At 41.6% G+C, this 19,189-nt stretch overlaps 1 protein-coding gene across 1 annotated transcript in view; it reads left to right on the top strand.

Annotated features, from left to right (window-relative positions):
- dync1h1 (dynein, cytoplasmic 1, heavy chain 1) overlaps positions 1-19,189 on the top strand; it is a 45,852-nt gene that overhangs the window by 20,179 nt on the left and 6,484 nt on the right. Inside the window, exons 29-69 of the mRNA XM_034195187.1 lie at positions 43-202; positions 489-729; positions 830-1,013; positions 1,238-1,450; positions 1,837-2,075; positions 2,679-2,835; positions 3,112-3,336; positions 3,434-3,664; positions 3,825-3,965; positions 4,086-4,319; positions 4,533-4,739; positions 4,890-5,011; positions 5,178-5,343; positions 7,432-7,595; positions 7,779-7,908; positions 8,030-8,163; positions 8,291-8,405; positions 8,486-8,647; positions 8,734-8,948; positions 9,874-10,078; positions 10,196-10,369; positions 10,560-10,679; positions 10,864-10,984; positions 11,309-11,504; positions 11,818-11,935; positions 12,255-12,470; positions 12,562-12,774; positions 12,942-13,069; positions 13,192-13,345; positions 13,468-13,614; positions 13,741-13,891; positions 14,285-14,538; positions 14,653-14,787; positions 14,875-14,969; positions 15,073-15,247; positions 15,420-15,495; positions 15,647-15,807; positions 15,891-16,002; positions 17,962-18,022; positions 18,821-18,944; positions 19,074-19,187. Coding sequence (XP_034051078.1) covers positions 43-202; positions 489-729; positions 830-1,013; positions 1,238-1,450; positions 1,837-2,075; positions 2,679-2,835; positions 3,112-3,336; positions 3,434-3,664; positions 3,825-3,965; positions 4,086-4,319; positions 4,533-4,739; positions 4,890-5,011; positions 5,178-5,343; positions 7,432-7,595; positions 7,779-7,908; positions 8,030-8,163; positions 8,291-8,405; positions 8,486-8,647; positions 8,734-8,948; positions 9,874-10,078; positions 10,196-10,369; positions 10,560-10,679; positions 10,864-10,984; positions 11,309-11,504; positions 11,818-11,935; positions 12,255-12,470; positions 12,562-12,774; positions 12,942-13,069; positions 13,192-13,345; positions 13,468-13,614; positions 13,741-13,891; positions 14,285-14,538; positions 14,653-14,787; positions 14,875-14,969; positions 15,073-15,247; positions 15,420-15,495; positions 15,647-15,807; positions 15,891-16,002; positions 17,962-18,022; positions 18,821-18,944; positions 19,074-19,187 — 6,690 coding nt within the window. The remainder of the gene's footprint in view (positions 1-42; positions 203-488; positions 730-829; positions 1,014-1,237; positions 1,451-1,836; positions 2,076-2,678; positions 2,836-3,111; positions 3,337-3,433; positions 3,665-3,824; positions 3,966-4,085; positions 4,320-4,532; positions 4,740-4,889; positions 5,012-5,177; positions 5,344-7,431; positions 7,596-7,778; positions 7,909-8,029; positions 8,164-8,290; positions 8,406-8,485; positions 8,648-8,733; positions 8,949-9,873; positions 10,079-10,195; positions 10,370-10,559; positions 10,680-10,863; positions 10,985-11,308; positions 11,505-11,817; positions 11,936-12,254; positions 12,471-12,561; positions 12,775-12,941; positions 13,070-13,191; positions 13,346-13,467; positions 13,615-13,740; positions 13,892-14,284; positions 14,539-14,652; positions 14,788-14,874; positions 14,970-15,072; positions 15,248-15,419; positions 15,496-15,646; positions 15,808-15,890; positions 16,003-17,961; positions 18,023-18,820; positions 18,945-19,073; positions 19,188-19,189) is intronic.

The raw sequence follows: 19,189 nt of genomic DNA, 5'->3' as shown, positions 1-19,189 counted from the left end.
CGCTTTCTTTTTGTTTTTTGTTTTTGAACTCCTCTTCTTTAGGCCATGGGTCGTATCTTTGTTGGTCTGTGCCAGGTCGGTGCCTGGGGCTGCTTTGATGAGTTCAATCGACTCGAGGAGAGAATGCTGTCTGCTGTCTCCCAGCAGGTCCAGTACATCCAAGTGGCCTTGAGGGAGCACAGCAACCCCAACAGAGACAGGAGTATGTATTGTGTTGTGTATGTGGCCAAATAAGAACAATGTCCTTTAACTAATCTGTACAAGATCAAGTGATATGGAAAAGCACTAGAGTGCTTTTTATCTTCAATGCCACAACGACCTCCTACATTCTGAGATGTAGCATTCAATAGTATTTTATTGATTTGTGTTCCTTTAGTTTTTATATAAGACTTGATACTGTCATTTTGCAATTAGGTGTACATGACAGCTGCAGCAGAATTATGCTTGTATATGTGTCTCTTCCCCCCCCCCCCCCCCCCCCCCCCAAGGTGTACCTGTGACCACGGAACTCCTGAACAAGCAAGTGAAGGTGAGCCCGGACATGGCCATCTTCATCACCATGAACCCCGGCTACGCTGGCCGCTCCAACCTACCTGACAACTTGAAGAAGCTGTTCCGCAGCTTGGCCATGACAAAACCTGACCGCCAGCTCATTGCCCAGGTCATGCTCTACTCTCAAGGTTTCCGCACGGCTGAGGTCCTCGCCAAAAAGATTGTGCCCTTCTTCAAGTACGTACTTCACTGTTTTTTTTTTTTTAGAAAAGTTCAAATGCATTTTAGGATTTGTTAACATCATATCCTCTGACTTTCACCTTTGTCTCCATTTCAGGCTTTGCGATGAGCAGCTCTCATCCCAGAGTCACTACGATTTTGGCCTGCGAGCTCTCAAGAGCGTGTTGATCAGTGCTGGTAATGTAAAACGGGAGCGCATCCAGAAGATCAAAAGGGAGAAGCTTGACCGTGGTGAGGTTGTTGATGAGAATGAGATCGCTGAGAATCTTCCTGAACAGGAGGTAAAAATAAATAAATTACATACATACATTGTTCCTAATATAGCTTCACTGTTTATTGCAACCAAAATCTGTTGTCAGCCAGATTACGTCTCCTGTGTAATTGATCCTTTCTGTCTTTGTCATGTTCGGTCATAATTTGTGAATGTGTCCTAACAATTCTCTAGAACATAAATGTATTTTATGCCGTTTCACTTTGACTGTGTCCCTGTGTTCCTTAACTTTAGATCCTGATCCAGAGTGTATGTGAGACCATGGTTCCCAAGCTAGTGGCAGAGGACATCCCTCTGCTTTTCAGCCTGCTGTCAGATGTCTTTCCTGGAGTCCAGTACCATCGTGGAGAGATGACTGCACTGAGGGAAGAGCTGAAGAAGGTCTGCATGGAAATGTACCTCACATACGGGGATGGTGATGACGTGGGCAGCATGTGGGTGGAGAAGGTATGTAGCTAAACAAGTATAAATGATTTTTCAATCATTGTACCTAGAAATGGCTTATAGATTTCATCTTGCTCCTCTTGAATCAATGCTGTCATGGAGGGTCACATGATGAAGCATGCTCTGTGTTGCTGCATCCTGTAGGATGACAGTTCTGTTCCACATCACTCTCTACTATTATTTTGTGGTGTTGGGGCGAAGTCATAGCAGGACTAGAATAAAATCGTGTGCTTCAAAAACATGCTTCCTTTGTGCATAGGTGCCTCTGATACATGGATTAAAAAGCTCCAGAATGCTTCAAATGTGGATTAAAACCCAGAAAATTGGCACAGTGCAAGGTGAATGTTGACTGGTAACTGAAATATTAAATAATATTCAATATCTTCCAGGTGCTACAACTGTACCAGATTACACAGATCAACCATGGGCTTATGATGGTAGGCCCCTCTGGTAGTGGAAAGACAATGGCATGGCGGGTCCTGCTCAAGGCCCTGGAGAGACTAGAGGGTATTGAGGGTGTGGCCCACATCATTGACCCCAAGGCGATCAGTAAGGATCATCTGTATGGCACACTGGATCCCAACACCCGTGAATGGACAGATGGCTTGTTCACGCACATCCTCAGGAAGTAAGTTCTTGCACACACTGAATGTTACCTGTGGCACTTAGACCTTGGGTATTTAACATACATACACACTGCTTTAGTGCTATGACTGCCTTGTGATGAACAGGGTGCACCTATGATCTCTAACTAAATTCTCAAGGAGCCCCAGGTAGGTGGGGAAAAACCTCTAATGCAGGTAGAAAAATGCCTGGTTTTTGTGTCTTTCTCTGCTGGTGAATTAGAATATCAAATGGTCAGTTCTCCTTTCTCACATTCTGCCAACATCTTTCTTTGTATGTCCTAAGTATCCAAACTCACAGTTAGGACTTGTTTGAAATATAAATTAGAAACATAGAAAGCCCAGTGTTCAACTATAGCTGCAGAATTTAAGGTGTCAAAAAATATGTGCTGTTGTTTGGCAGTTTTTGTTTTTTCCCAGAAACCTCATGCAACAATAATTTATGGGTATGATTGGGATCAGTGGTGATTAGGGGGAAAAATTGCACCCCATCTTGTTTGTGGCAGTTCTTCTTCAAGAGAGAATTCATAAAACTGGGATGTTAATTACTGTGTGAACAAGTGTAACTGCTTGTCTGCTACTGTATTTTCTCTCCCCCCCAAACTCAGAATCATTGACAATGTCCGAGGTGAACTGCAGAAGCGTCAATGGATCATCTTTGATGGCGATGTTGACCCAGAATGGGTTGAAAACCTCAACTCTGTCCTGGATGACAACAAGCTTCTCACCCTGCCCAATGGGGAGCGTCTCAGCTTGCCACCGAATGTAAGTGCATGGCACGTCTGAAATTCTTTACATTAGCACTTTAACATGCATTCTTTATTATTTGTTGTATACATGCAAAATCTTCTTGAAAGAAAGCTATTAGTGAATTTTTTTTTCCTCCTCCTTCAAAGATAAAATTAAAACAAGAAGCTAGTCTTCTCTAGACTGGTTTAGCCTGAAGGATTAGTTCACATCTTGTCTTATTTAGAGCTGCTGGAACTATGCTGTGTATTTTTTATTTTTTTATTTTTATCTTGAGTTATGCTTTTTTTCCAGGTGCGAGTCATGTTTGAAGTCCAGGACCTGAAATATGCCACCCTTGCTACCGTGTCTCGCTGTGGTATGGTGTGGTTCAGTGAGGATGTCCTCAGCACTGACATGATCTTCAACAACTTTCTGGCTCGCCTCCGTAACATCCCACTGGATGAGGGAGAGGATGAAGCCCAGCGCAAGAGAAAGGGCACAGAGGATGAAGAGGAGGCTGCATCACCAATGTTGCAGGTGATTTCAGGGAAAAATTGTGTAGCATTATAAGCAGAAGGCCTTAGGAAAGCTGTTTGACACTTATGGACCTAATATCTTATGTGTTTTCCACCAGATCCAGCGTGATGCTGCAGCAATCCTACAGCCTTACTTCACTTCCACAGGTCTGGTCATCAAGGCCTTAGAGCACGCATCCAAGATGGAACACATCATGGACTTCACTCGATTGCGCTGTTTGGGTTCCCTGATCTCGATGTTGCACCAGGCCTGCCGTAATGTTGCCCTCTACAACAACAACCACCCTGATTTCCCCATGCCTATTGATCAGTTGGAGAGATATATGCAGGTAGCCCCTTTTCTTCTGTTCTGTTTGCAAAAAGCATGGATTTAACAATGCAGTTTAAAGTCTTAAATTACGTAGTTATCCAATTGTTAATGTTAAAGTAAAATTCAGAAAATTGGAAGGCTTCTTTTCTTTCATCAAGTGAAATTTGTTGTCTTTACAGCGTTATCTGATCTATGCTGTGCTCTGGTCCTTCTCTGGTGATGGAAGATTGAAGATGAGGGCAGAACTTGGGGAATATATCAGACGCATCACAACTGTACCCCTCCCCTCTGCTCCCAATATCCCAATCATTGACTATGAGGTATTGTTTGGGGTGTCCCAAGTAAATTTACAGGACGGCGTTTGCACCTCTCTATCACTACAGCACTAAAAGTTAACATTTCATAATGCTAACTGCAGCAAACGTTTTCTTTCTGCTCAGGTGTGCATTTCAGGTGAGTGGCAGTCTTGGCAGGGCAAGGTGCCCCAGATTGAGGTGGAGACCCACAAGGTGGCCTCCCCTGATGTTGTGGTTCCCACGCTGGACACCGTGCGCCACGAGGCTTTGCTGTACACATGGCTGGCCGAACACAAGCCGCTTGTGCTGTGTGGACCTCCTGGATCTGGAAAGACCATGACTTTGTTCAGCGCTCTCAGGGCTTTGCCTGATATGGAGGTGAGATGTTACATGAAAGACTTCTGGCATTTATCAATTTATATCATTATTAGGGTTTTTTTTTTTTAAGCTGGAACCTATGTATAACAGAGGGAAATTCTTTCTTGCATTGAACAATTTACTGACCGTGAGAGAACTAAGGTAAAATGATGCACACATTTTGTAACAGTCAAAATCTGAAATCACTTAATTTTTTTTCTTGCTCTCTAATAGGTTGTAGGTCTAAACTTCTCCAGTGCCACCACCCCAGAGCTGCTACTGAAGACCTTTGACCACTACTGCGAGTACCGTCGTACCCCCAATGGTGTGGTCCTTGCCCCTGTGCAGCTTGGCAAATGGTTGGTGTTGTTCTGTGATGAGATCAATCTTCCGGACATGGACAAGTACGGCACACAGAGAGTCATCTCTTTCCTCAGACAGGTATGACATGTTGTTTACTACAACTGTATGGCTTTTAACAAAAGCTGTGTTTCTCTTCATGTAGCCCAAACTTGATCAGCATTTAAAGTAAAAGTGTTGTAAAAATATCTTGTTGATTTCTGCGGTTAAAGTGTTATTCTTTCCTTGTAGATGGTGGAACATGGAGGATTTTACCGCACCTCAGACCAGACTTGGGTCAAACTAGAGAGAATTCAATTTGTAGGAGCCTGTAATCCTCCCACAGATCCAGGCAGAAAGCCACTCACACACAGGTGCAGTACACATTAACATCTCAGCAGAGAGTAACGTTACATACCATGATGACCACCATATAACAAAACATAACTGTTCTAATCCAGAAGACATTCTGAAATGAAAATGCGAACCAAATTTGCATAGATTGTGTCCCAACACTCAATGGCCATGCTGTGTTTGTAGGTTCCTGCGTCATGTTCCTGTTGTATATGTGGACTATCCAGGACCAGCTTCTCTCACACAGATTTATGGAACATTTAACCGGGCCATGCTGCGGCTCATCCCATCTTTACGCACATATGCTGAACCCCTGACTGCTGCCATGGTGGAGTTCTACACCATGTCCCAGGTAAAAGATTAAAAAGTGTCACAACAAAAACATTAAATACATTAGATTAAATAGAACTTTATTAATCCCTTGGGAAGACTCCCTCAGGGAAATTGAGGTTCCAGCAGCATTGCATAGCAGCACACAGGGTAAGAAGCACACAGCATCAAAAGTGAAAGTAAAAAAAAAAAAAAACAATTTGCAGATATAAATACCAGACATATATAATAGGGGTGTCGGAAAAAATCGATTCACGTCCGAATCGCAATTCTTATTTATTACGCTTCTGAATCGATCCAAAATGGTCCGGCGTGCTTCAAACACTCGTGAGCTGCAGAGTTCAGTGGCTGCAGCTTAGTATGGCGGACGAAGAGCTAATTCAGCCAGCACCGTCTTTGCTGAAGGCAAATGTTTGGGCATATTTTGGATTTTATTATTTGCTGCATAAGGAGGAGCTTGACATGACTTATGCAATGTGCAAAATCTGCAAAATGAAAGTCAGGTACTTCAGAAACACTTCAAATCCGCAAGCCCACATGCTACGTCATCACCCAGAGCTAAAAGAGGGGAGCAGCGTTAGCTGCCGACTACTGACCAGTGCTTCGCTAAACTGCCAGCCAATTCCGAGCGAGCAAAGCAGATAAGTAAATTTACATCTAGAATCACTTGATTAACCTTGTAAAGCTGCATTTTTTTAAACATAAACATTTTTTAAGTAATATAACTATTTCTCAGAGCTCTTTGAATCGAAAATCGATTCTGAATCGAATTGAATCGTCAGTTGTTGAACGATTCACATCCCTAATATATAATGTGTCCCTTTTTTGTAATCTCTCATTAAAATTTTGTGGTTAGTGCACTTGGTTTCAGTGCAGAAATTTTCCCAGTTCAAACCCCGCCCCTGCCACATTCTCTCATGTAATGTGAAGTTGTCAGTTGTGTCAAGAAGGGCATCTGGTGTCAAGTCCCTTTCACATTGGCGTATTTGTAGAGCTGCTTATTGTGGCGTATCGTCTACACCGAATTGAGCAGCTCTACGTCAAGTTTTTTTTCTCCCTACACGGCAGTATGTTGAGGGCTATGTGCGTAGGACGGAAAAAATGAAACATACTTAATTTTCTTCAGTGTAGAGCACTGGACACAGTTATAAGTAGGTCTGTGCAACACGGCGCTCCTGTACACAACCAAAAACTGAGTGCATGCATCCAGAGTGATTCAGATGGAGAACATGAGAACAGGATCACACAGCCCTCAGCAACTGTGTGCTCACAGCTGATGTAACTGATGGACGTGTGTGTGCTCAGAACAGGGAATCGAACCTTGACTCAGAAATCCAGAAACAGCATTGTCTCCCTCTTTCTCTCTCTGTGTGTGTGTCTCTCTGATCAAACAATAAGTGCTGTGACTTTAAAATAAAAACCTCGTTGGTGCAATCATCAGATGTCCTGATCGATCAGGTCTGATCAAATCAGCGGTCCTGATCGATCAGGTCTGATCAAATCAGCGGTCCTGATCGGAGCAACCAGAGCTTTAAAAGTTTAGATTCACAGCAGCCTTGACCACAGCCAGACTCGGCAGCATCTGGACACAATGAAAATGATCCACTAAGACAAAAGTAATAATAATAATGTTAAATGACTCTGTTTCTGAGCCGCACCACACCGTGCAGTCGAGAACAGAGCACACTTTCACAGAGGCAGAAAATAGTAGCTTTGGCTACATAGGTGGTAGTAATGAAACTGTAAAAACCTCATGATACAGTCCACTGTTTTCCAAGCGCAACGATGTGTTCTGTACAGCCGGCAGGAGTGAACTGGTTTTAAATAGCGGTAAGGTACACATGACTGTGTGCACACATTAAAAAGCGAACACACGCAGCTGCAAGCAGATCTATGAACATGGAAAAAGGCTGAGTATGCATGCATTTCAGGCATATTTAAATGAAACGCAACGCTGCAATACGCAGCTCTACGAATACGCCAAAGTGAAAGGGGCTTCACACTTGTCCCAATTCAACATGCAGATCCACCAGTGCAAGCAAGGGAGCAGCCGAAGGGACTTGCTATTAATTTCGATTTGCATATCCCCCTGATTATCTTTCCCCTTCAGGAGCGGTTTACCCAAGACACCCAGCCTCACTACATCTACTCTCCAAGAGAGATGACCCGCTGGGTGAGAGGAATCTTTGAGGCCTTGCGCCCACTTGAGACCCTGCCTGTGGAGGGACTCATTCGAATCTGGGCCCATGAGGCTCTTCGCCTCTTCCAGGATAGGTATGTGCATTTTTGTCAAAGGAGATTATCCTTGTGTTTGAGTTAAATCAAATGGTCAGATTTGTTTGACATATGTAGCAAACATGTTCTTCATGTACTTTTGACAAAAATACACATTTGATTAAAATGGCTAGTGCATCAATATTTTAAGAAGTGGTAATATGTTCTGAATTGCTTTTCCAGGCTGGTTGGAGATGACGAGAGAAGGTGGACAGATGAAAACATTGACACAGTTGCTGTCAAGCACTTCCCTAACATTGATAAGGAAAAGGCTCTGTGTAGGCCCATCCTCTATAGCAATTGGCTGTCAAAGGTAAAGTGACAATGTGGTTTTGTTTAATAACTTTGCTGAAATATTAGTAATTTATACCATTTTCAAAGAGTAGAAAATGGCAACATGAGCATGTGAGCTATGAGTGTTTGTGTGGATGCAGGACTATATCCCAGTGGAACAGGAGGAGCTGAGGGATTACGTGAAGGCCCGTCTGAAGGTCTTCTATGAAGAGGAGCTGGATGTCCCGCTGGTGCTCTTTAACGAGGTGCTGGACCATGTCCTCAGAATTGACAGGTGAATAAAGCTCAAGTGTTTCCTTACATGCTGCTGATGCAGATTAAGATTTGTTGCCAAGCTTCTTCATATAAAACTAGTTGTTCAGATCTGAATGCTCCTCTCTAAAGTGCTTATTCCCTTTTAGAATCTTCCGTCAGCCTCAGGGTCATCTCCTGTTAATTGGTGTGAGTGGAGCAGGAAAGACTACTCTTTCTCGCTTTGTTGCATGGATGAACGGGCTAAGCGTCTACCAGATAAAGGTAGTTAGAATCAAAATGAAGATGATTAGTGGTCAAAGTGTCTGTCTGTGTTGATTGAGGCTGTCAGCATGCGTTTTCAGGTCCACAGGAAATACACTGGTGAGGACTTTGACGAGGACCTTCGTACGGTGCTGCGTCGCTCAGGGTGCAAGAATGAGAAGATCGCCTTCATCATGGATGAGTCCAATGTGCTAGATTCTGGTTTCTTGGAGAGAATGAACACACTACTGGCCAATGGAGAGGTAGTATTCATTGTACATTTAAAATAAAAGCCGTTTAGACTATTTTCAGTGTTGGAGTGTTTGACTTATTTATTTATTTTTTTTAGGTTCCTGGCCTTTTTGAGGGAGATGAGTATGCCACTCTGATGACTCAGTGTAAGGAAGGAGCGCAGAAAGAGGGTCTGATGCTGGACACACATGAGGAGCTGTACAAATGGTTCACCAGCCAGGTCATAAGGAATCTCCATGTTGTTTTCACCATGAACCCATCATCTGAAGGCCTGAAGGACAGAGCTGCTACATCTCCTGCCCTCTTCAACAGGTAATGGGGTACAACATTACCGGGGATTAAAGTTCTCCGTCACTGATAGATTTTCTTTAATTGGGCTGCCAAAGGGCAGCAATCATGCTGACACCGTCCTGATGGGAAATCAAGGCTGACACGTGCCCCCCCCATAACACCCCTTGATTAAAAGTCCACTTTTGAAGACATTTTACATGCTTCTACCACTACTAATAGTGTTATTATTAATAATAACTAAAATGTTTAAATCAGTTTGACTCTGGTCCTAAGTTTTTCTATAGTTCTGGACTAAGTTTAATTGATGATCCATGTAAAAATAAGTTTAGTTAATTTAACTTTCCTGCAGAACTAAAGTGGGATGTGAAGCAATGTCTTTTTTATCTATTGTCTAAGCTCAGTTGTTACTGGGTCTGTTTGGGGTTCTAGCTTTAAAATCAGGTCAGTTAGGATGTGGGAAGCCAAAAATATGAAAATGATGGTTCTTGTGGTTAGTAATCTTATCAAACAATGTAGGCTGTGGCATCAATTTTGGTTAAAGGCAAAGAAAAGGTGAAAATATGAAAAAGAAATTATAAATACAACACACATTATGCAGTACAACTAAACTGGGGGGGGGGGGGGGGGGGGGGGTTAGGGTGAGAAAATAGTCATCAAAAGATCCACCAGAATGCATCCCTGGACATCAAAAACTCTAAACTTCAAAAACACCTTTCCTACAAAGGTCAACTTTCACCAAAAGAGAACACCCCCCCCCTCCCCCCCCCCATGGTGAACGGCTTATGATTTGGCTGTAAAAAAAAATTCGGATTTTTGCTTTAATACCTGCATTACTATTAAGAATGCACAAGTCTTCACACCAGATAAGCAACAAAGTGAACTTGAAGGGGGGTGGGGTGGGGGTGTAGAATATGGAATAACAAAATTGTTAAATGTCTTATACCAGGTGTGTCTTGAACTGGTTTGGTGACTGGTCCACTGAAGCTCTTTACCAAGTGGGTAAGGAGTTCACTAGCAAGATGGACCTGGAGAAACCCAACTACAAGGTTCCAGACTACATGCCCATTGTTTATGACAAATTGCCTCAGCCGCCATCCCATCGTGAAGCTATTGTCAACGGCTGTGTGTTTGTACACCAGACGCTTCACCAGGTATGGACATGACTGGGCAGCCTTGACTGAAACAGAAAATACACATTTAGAAGTTTTAAAGCAGAATAATTGTTTTAATGTGGTCGTGGTTCATACTCTATATTGAACTTTCTACAGGCTAACAACCGTCTTGCAAAGCGTGGTGGTCACACTATGGCCATCACTCCACGCCACTACCTGGACTTCATCAACCAGTATGCTAACCTGTTCAATGAGAAGCGCAGCGAGTTGGAGGAGCAGCAGATGCACCTCAATGTCGGGCTCCGCAAAATCAAAGAAACAGTTGATCAGGTGACTTGAGTTTTCTTTTTAATATCCTTTAACACTTTTATTTATTTAATGCAGTTTTCTTCATCTTGTTCCTCAAAATATTAGTGTCTCAGTCTTACAAGCCAAGAAAGTGTCATTTTGTCAACATTTTTTCCCTATTGTCAAATGCTTCTTTCTTACTTGCCGATTGTACTTGTGCCTCTCTATGAAGGTTGAGGAGCTTCGCCGTGATCTGAGAATTAAGAGCCAGGAGTTGGAAGCAAAGAATGCTGCTGCCAACGACAAGCTGAAGAAGATGGTGAAAGACCAACAAGAGGCTGAGAAGAAAAAGGTTTGAATAAAGGACTAATTCTCTGGAAAGAACAAGAAATGGCTTAGATATGGGATTTTATTTTTTGGAAGGTAAAGTAGCGCACCATATGTGCATCTGTGGTGAAATGCCTTGAGGCAGCTTTGTTGTGATTTGACGCTATATAAATGAAAATAAATTGAAACTGATTCTCCTGTGATTCCAGGTAATGAGCCAGGAGATCCAAGAAGCTGTGTACAAACAGCAGGAGGTGATCAGGGACAAACAGCTGAGAGTCAAACAGGACCTGGACCAAGTGGAACCTGCCGTTATTGAAGCTCAAAATGGTACAGTTTTTATTTATTTATACCTGCAGCATCCTCTTTGTTAGCACTTTTTGTTAACACTGTTACTTGGGCCAGTCATGTTTTTCATTTTATACAACAAAAGACATTTTATAACTCTATAAATCACAATGAATTGTATACTGAAATGCTGGTGTGCAAGAAAATCGTTCAGGGTTGTCCTGTTTGCCTTTGCTCCTCATTATTAACTTTGTGATTTAATGGCCCCTGTTGGTTTAAACTCTTTTGTAACAATTTGATCTCTATTGTCTTTCTCATATTGCTGCTCATTCCTCTTCATAATCACAATCTGTTTTCATCTGATAGCTGTTAAATCGATTAAGAAACAGCACCTGGTGGAGGTGCGTTCCATGGCAAACCCACCTGCTGCTGTGAAGTTGGCTCTGGAGTCCATCTGTTTGCTACTCGGCGAGAGCACAACTGACTGGAGGCAGATCCGTTCAGTCATCATGAGGGAGAACTTCATCCCCACCATTGTCAACTTCTCTGCAGAGGAGATTAGGTAAAATATGATGAAAGTTTTGCAGTCATTTTAGAAACTCTCTTTCTCTCTGTCCGTTTCTCCATCTTCCACTTTCCGGAGCCTGTTTAAAATGCCTCCTTGGTCTTTCTCCATTCTGTTCTGCTGCTTTCAGTCACATTCCTCCTCTCACCAAACTAGTGGTGAGCAGCACCAGTGCAGGCTATGAACACTACTGAACAATATTCCATAATTTAGTTCAATTTCTTTTCATTACTGATCAGCTGACACTGATGTTCGATTGTGTAACATGCTGCTCTGTTCTCACCTCTGCAAATTATGTGACTTCATCCAGTGACTCCATTCGTGAGAAGATGAAGAAGAACTACCTCTCTAATCAAAGCTATAACTATGACCAAGTCAACAGGGCCTCACTGGCTTGTGGACCCATGGTTAAATGGGCAATTGCTCAGGTAAGCTAAATCAATAATGACTCACTCTTATTGCTAAAATACATTAGAAACTGTCACTGATATTGAATGTTCTTGAGGCATGTTTTAATTTTTCTATTTGTAGATGTTTATGCATTCACATAAAAACACAAATGGCACAACAAGGGTTTCACATACAACATCCTCCTGTTTGACTTCTAACCACATGTGACAAAAACAGTAATCCTAGCAGAGGTTCTTATGTTCTTTTAACTTGATTACCACATGTCTCACAACACAGTTGCAGGATAATTTTTTGAAACTGTGTTTTAAACAATCTTGTATTCTGTTGTTCCACTAGCTTAATTATGCTGACATGCTGAAGCGTGTAGAGCCTCTGCGTAATGAACTGCAAAAACTTGAAGATGATGCCAAGGACAACAAGACGAAGGCCGAAGAGGTGGAGCAGATGATCAGAGACCTGGAGGCTAGCATTGCTCGCTACAAGGAGGAGTATGCCGTTCTCATCTCTGAGGCCCAGGCCATCAAGGCTGACCTGGCTGCTGTTGAGGCCAAGGTAATGGGTCATTAAAGCTGGAATTAGTTCCCATGTAATGTGATGGCACTGCCAGAATTTTTCTTGTAAATTTTTTTTACTCTCCTTCCAGGTGAATCGCAGCACAGCACTACTGAAGAGTCTGTCAGCTGAAAGAGAACGCTGGGAGCAGACCAGTGAGACCTTCAAAAACCAAATGTCCACCATCGCTGGAGACTGTCTCCTCTCTGCAGCGTTCATTACCTATGCTGGTTACTTTGAACAACAGATGAGACAAAACCTTTTCACTACTTGGTCTCATCACCTGCAACAAGCCAACATTCAGGTAGTTAATGTTGAGGCTACACATCACCGTGCTACTGCCAGCTGAACACATAACCTGCTACATGATAACAGTACCAAGTGTAGCAGTTGAGTTTGGATGTGGCCTTTAAATACAGTCAGAAGATATTAACCATTTCTAACTGCCTCTGTCTTAAAATTTCCTTCCAGTTCCGTACAGATATCGCCAGAACTGAGTACCTCTCCAATGCAGATGAGAGACTTCGTTGGCAGGCTAACTCTCTTCCAGCTGATGATCTCTGCACTGAGAACGCCATCATGCTCAAGAGGTTCAACAGGTTAGTGTGTAGTATATTTTCAGTGTACTGATAGTTGGTAGATATATGTGTGTGTGTGTATATGTTGTCAATACTCTCAAAATATTAAACACCCTGTTAATTTAAACTATTGCCCTTTCCAGGTACCCGCTGATCATAGATCCATCAGGCCAAGCCACAGAATTCATAATGAATGAGTATAAGGATCGTAAGATCACCAGAACCAGCTTCCTAGATGATGCTTTCAGGAAGAACCTGGAGAGTGCCTTACGTTTTGGAAACCCACTGCTAGTCCAGGTGAGAGCAGTTTGCTCACAGTAAATGTTGTACTTCTTGTCTGCTACCCTCTTCTAATAATTATTTATTTATTTATTTATTTATTTTTTTTCTCTGCTAATTCTTAATATTTTGCCTTCCAGGATGTGGAAAGCTACGACCCCATCCTGAACCCAGTGCTGAACAGAGAGGTCCGCAGGACTGGAGGACGTGTCCTCATAACCCTAGGAGACCAGGACATTGATCTGTCACCTTCATTTGTCATCTTCCTCTCCACACGGGACCCGACGGTATGGAGACTGAAAGACGTATATTAACACTTTAACAAATCTGTTGGTTGCTATTGCATCAGTGTTTGAGTCAACATAAACATTATAGAGTTGATCTTTGTTGGATGGTGGCTCTTGTGTTTGCAGGTTGAGTTCCCACCAGACCTGTGTTCTCGTGTGACATTTGTCAACTTCACTGTGACACGCAGCAGCCTTCAGAGTCAATGTCTCAACGAGGTTCTAAAGGCTGAAAGACCTGATGTTGATGAGAAACGCTCAGACCTCCTCAAACTGCAAGGTGAGATAGAAAGAGGTCATGTTAACACAATAACTGACATTTATACAAGCTAATGGTTACACATCTTGGGATATACAGTATTTAATAAAGTTGCTGTAGATCCAAGATGATGCCAGTGTTGCATATGAAATATTTTTTTCTATTAGTCATTCTCATTTACTGTTACATTTTTACTTAAAACATTCATAATTGTTCAGATTTTGCATAAATATTGTTGAAAATATTTCCAAATCTTCAAAAATTTGTCAACATTGAGACTGCCTAATTCAGTTTTGAATGAAATCTGTTTATATCCAGCCTTACAATATAAAATCTTAATATTTCAATGAAACTATAACTCCAGCTAAAGTTTTTCTACTGATATATATATTTATTATTATTAATATTTTTTAGGTGAATTTCAGCTGCGTCTCCGCCAGTTGGAAAAATCGCTGCTACAGGCACTCAATGAGGTCAAGGGTCGCATCCTTGACGATGACACCATCATCACCACACTGGAGAACTTGAAGAAGGAGGCTGCCGAGGTGACCAGGAAGGTGGAAGAGACAGATATTGTCATGGCGGAGGTGGAAACAGTGTCACAGCAATACCTGTCTCTGTCTTCTGCCTGCAGCAGCATCTACTTCACCATGGAAGCACTTAACCAGGTCTGCACACGCCTCATTCCCACTCCGTACCCTCCAAACTCGTACTTGCTCCCTTATATTTACAAATTGCCTAAAAGTCATTGAGTAAACATGTTTGCTTGAATCATTTTCCAGATGCACTTCCTGTATCAGTATTCCCTTCACTTCTTCTTGGACACCTACCACACAGTGCTGTATGAGAACCCCAACCTCAAGAGCATTAGTGACCATTCACAGAGGCTCTCTCTCATCACAAAGGACCTCTTCCAGGTGCAAACCACACCTTTGAATGCAAAACCTGTGTTTTTGTAGTAAGAATGTGATACCTCTGCTTACACTTGGTTTGTGTTAATATAGGTGGCGTTCAACAGAGTAGCTAGAGGTATGCTGCACCTGGACCACATTACCTTTGCTATGCTTTTAGCAAAGATCAGCCTAAAGGGCATGACCAGGTAGGAAACCCACATCATGCCAGAATAACACACTAAGTCGGAGTTAAAGCGGTAGTGTTGCCCATTAACATCTGTGAACACAAATCTTCTATCCTCTTTCCAGTGAGCCATCATATGATGCAGAGTTCCAGCACTTCATGCGTGGTAACGAAATAGTACTAAAGGGCATGTCGTTGCCCAAAGTGAAGGGTCTGACCACTGACCAGAGTGAAGCCATGGTTCGCCTCAGCCGCCTGCCAGCTTTCAAAGATTTAGTGGAAAAAGTTGAGGCAGATGATGTGAGTATTGGATAAGGGTGTTTGTTCTTTTTTGTTTTTAACAGTGATTGATTGCTGATCCATATAATCACATTTCCTGAATAGCAAAATAGGAAATTTTAGAACATAATCTTCATTCTGAGAATAAAACATCGATTTTTCTCTCTCTGTCTCTGTTGCATTTTAAATTTAGCAATTCTTCATGTGGATTGAGAGCAACACTCCAGAGTTGGCTGTTCCATATCTGTGGTCTGAGGAGAAGCAGTCTAGTAAGTGTTGGGTTTCATCAGAATTTCAAGTCATGTTTTATTTATTTGTGTGTGTAAAATGTGACATTATTTTTAGGGTTTAGATGACGTGCTCTCCATTGATCTCTGCTTTTTTTTTTTTCTTTTTTTTTTTGCACAATTTCCCACTCAGCTCCTATTGGCCAGGCAGTGCACCAGCTGTTGCTAATTCAGACCTTCCGTCCAGACCGTCTTTTGGCCATGTCACACATTTTTGTCTCTAAGGTTCTGGGAGAGAGCTTCATGAGTATCATCGAGCAGCCTCTTGACCTGGCTAATATTGTAGATAATGAGGTAGTGAAACATCCTACTTGTTGTACAGTTTTCTGTTTGGAAGACTTGTTGAATATCTTACCACCATCTCTTTTTCTCTGCAGGTGAAGCCCAGCACTCCAGTGTTGATGTGTTCTGTGCCTGGTTATGATGCCAGTGGCCTGGTCAGAGATCTTGCTGCTGAACAGAACAAACAAATCACTTCCATCTCCATTGGTAATCAGCTCATGCTCTTGATCACAAAAATACAAATCATATCCAGTAGGGTGGTCCATAAAAATGGTCAAAACTTTTTTTCAAAAAACTTCAAGTCTCACCCTCTAAATTTGTTGTACCTAACATAAAAACACATCATGTACAATTTTATAAAACTCTAATAATTTTTACTGGTAGCACACAGCCCTTAAAGATTTTGTCTTTGTCATATAGTATGGTCATTTCCAGATATTTCCAATTATTTCTGTCAGTTTAATATTGATATGTCAGAACAGAAATTATGGCAATACATTGGAAAATCAAATCTTTTCATATCCCATAAAATAGTTAACACTAAAACATGAATTGTGAGATGCAGTTCTTCTCGTACATGTATCATGCTCCTACAATACCTACATACTGGGGTAGCGAAGATTTTGTAACAATCAAACATTGCGTTTTCATTTTATTGATGAAATACTGTTTCATTATTGATAAATTTAAATAAGTCTATGCTTTATATATTTCCACATATATTTTGATCTAGCTCCAAACAATAATATTCTTTATGCCTTGCAGTACTTAATATTCAAAAATGTATGAATCAGCACAAGAACCAATTATACAGCTGTGTAACATAAGAGAACATCCTTTACATGATAATGATATTTAAGTTGCTTGCATCATGACCAAGACTTGCTGCCGTTTCAGTCAGAATATAGGTGGCACTTCTGTCTGTTGTTTTGGTCCTATCCAGTGCTGCTGCAAGTCCTGGTGTTACAACAGCTTTAATTTTACTGGCTTTTTGTGGCACTGGCATAACAAATTCTTCATCTGGACTTTCTATGTTCTCTTCACTCTGGCTGGAGACAGTGTCAGGTAGTGAGACATTAGATGGTCCAGGCTCCTCCAGTTTTTCTTTGTATTTTGCTTCTGCAGCTTTCCTTTTTTCTGCTCTTTGTTCTTTGGCAGTTTGTATTTTATCTATGCCTGTCATGCATCCTCTACCTTTCTCTCGCTGAGCAAGTAGGAACTGTCTGTCATCTTCAAACGTTATCATTGTTAGGACATCCTGATGTGCCATGTCAAACAAGTCCTCCAAAGATTCACAAAACACTTTCATCTTTCTTCTGCTTGTCTGTATTGCGATTCTTGGTCTTTTTCAATGTTTTCCATTTTCCGAACACCTTTTCTAACTTTGTGATCAGATGCTGCTTTGCCCTCAGTGGGATTCTAGCTCTCTCCCAAAAAGGAATTGCCATGTCTATAGAGGTCACAGCAGCATCATGAACAGTTTTCTTCAAATCAGTGTGTTTTAAGAAAAATACCTTGAGTATTTGCCCATTTGAGGGCAATTTGTTTCCCTTTATTTCAGTCGGTGGAACCAATAAGGTATACAAATGTTCTACTTCTAGTAGCTGACATGTTTTACTGAAGTTTCCAGTTAATGGTTAAGCATGTTAAGTCAGCAAGTGTCTCTTTTTACATTTATCTCATGTTAGATTTACCATCACCAAAGATCTGAAAGAAAAGAAGCTGTGAATTGAAGCAAAATTTTCAGCTTGTAGCCTAAAATAACATTTTTGAAAGTATGTTGTTTGTGAGAAATATTTAAACCCAGGTGTAGTTTTAAATTGAATATAAAATTATACTTTAGTTACACTCAGGTGGTTAACTTCTATCCTCTTTATAAGTGATGTGATTAGATACTGGATAATGGATAACCTATTGCACGGGCACTCGGGCAGCGATAATTGATATATTTACAACCTTCAGCTATGATGTGCTACCTCTAAATATTAATGTATGACAAATATTTGGCAGGCTTTCTTTTTTCCCAAAGCATCATAAAATGAAGGGGTGAGAGTAATGAATTTACAACTTTTATTTTTTTGAACCACCCTAATATCCAGTTTGTTGAATTAAAAATATGAAGGTGAGGACATCCTAAATCCTGCATTTCCTCTTGGCTCTCTACAGGTTCAGCTGAAGGCTTCAATAAGGCTGACAGAGACATCAACACTGCTGTCAAATCTGGAAGGTAAGTAGTATTCCACATGCTCACAGATGCTAAAATATAAAGCACAGAGACCTCTCTTGAGAATTTAATGCATATTGCTTATGCATTTGGAGTTTGTTCAACTCCAGTTTGCCATTTACAAGGTGCATGAAGTAATTGAAAGGGGTTGTATTTATTCTGCTAATTATTCATGGATGTGTTTTGGGGCATAGCATGAAGTAATCCAATCATCTTGTCATATATCCCTTTCAGAGGGATGTACACTTTATTTTGGTGCGTTGCTATTTAGATGGCAGAATCTAGGTGATTGATGTGAGAGGTTTTCTGGCTAGGAAACAGATCTGTGCACAAAGTGTCAAATCTCATGAGTGGGAATTTTTTTTATGGGAGTCGCACCTACAGCCTATGGTGAAACAGTTGAACACCTCATTTCTGCAGTGCCTTCTCAGTCTCCATCCACCTGATCCACCTACTACACACACATCAATCCTGAGTGTACAAAACGACTGTACACGCATTGTGAGCTGGCTGCAAAATGCAAGTCTGCGTTTTACTCTGTATAAATAGCAGACAACTCTGCACTTAACGTTTGACCAGGTTTATGGTGGTCTACGGTACAATTGCTTTCTGCTACCTCATAATACACCAGCATTGATCACACCTCATTTTAAGACCTAGACTTCCATGTACCCACGCAGATTAGAGCAAGTTCATTTACTGTTTAAACAAACGGTGCTGGTTATGAACATTACATCAGCTACCTTTGTGCCAGGTGGCAGATAAACAACCATACTTTCATTTTATTATGTCTTGCTGCAGGTGGGTGATGTTGGAGAACGTCCACCTGGCTCCTGGATGGCTGATGCAGCTAGAGAAGAAGCTGCACTCCATGCAGCCTCATGCCAGCTTCAGGCTTTTCCTTACAATGGAGATCAACCCTAAGGTGAACCACATTATTCACAAAATTATATGCAGTATTCTTGACATAGATCAAAACAAACTACTGCACTCTAATTTTTTCTCCACCTGCAGTTTCACTCTTACAAGTGACAGTGTTGTCTGTTTCTCCCAGGTGCCAGTAAATCTGCTTCGTGCTGGTCGTATCTTTGTCTTTGAACCTCCTCCTGGTGTCAAGGCGAACATGCTGAGGACCTTCAGCAGCATCCCTGTGGCTCGCATGTGCAAGGT

Source organism: Thalassophryne amazonica, chromosome 19, assembly GCF_902500255.1.
Source record: "Thalassophryne amazonica chromosome 19, fThaAma1.1, whole genome shotgun sequence".
Taxonomy (NCBI): domain Eukaryota; kingdom Metazoa; phylum Chordata; class Actinopteri; order Batrachoidiformes; family Batrachoididae; genus Thalassophryne; species Thalassophryne amazonica.
Note: the sequence above shows the minus strand (reverse complement) of the source record. Positions and strands in the feature narration are given on the sequence as shown.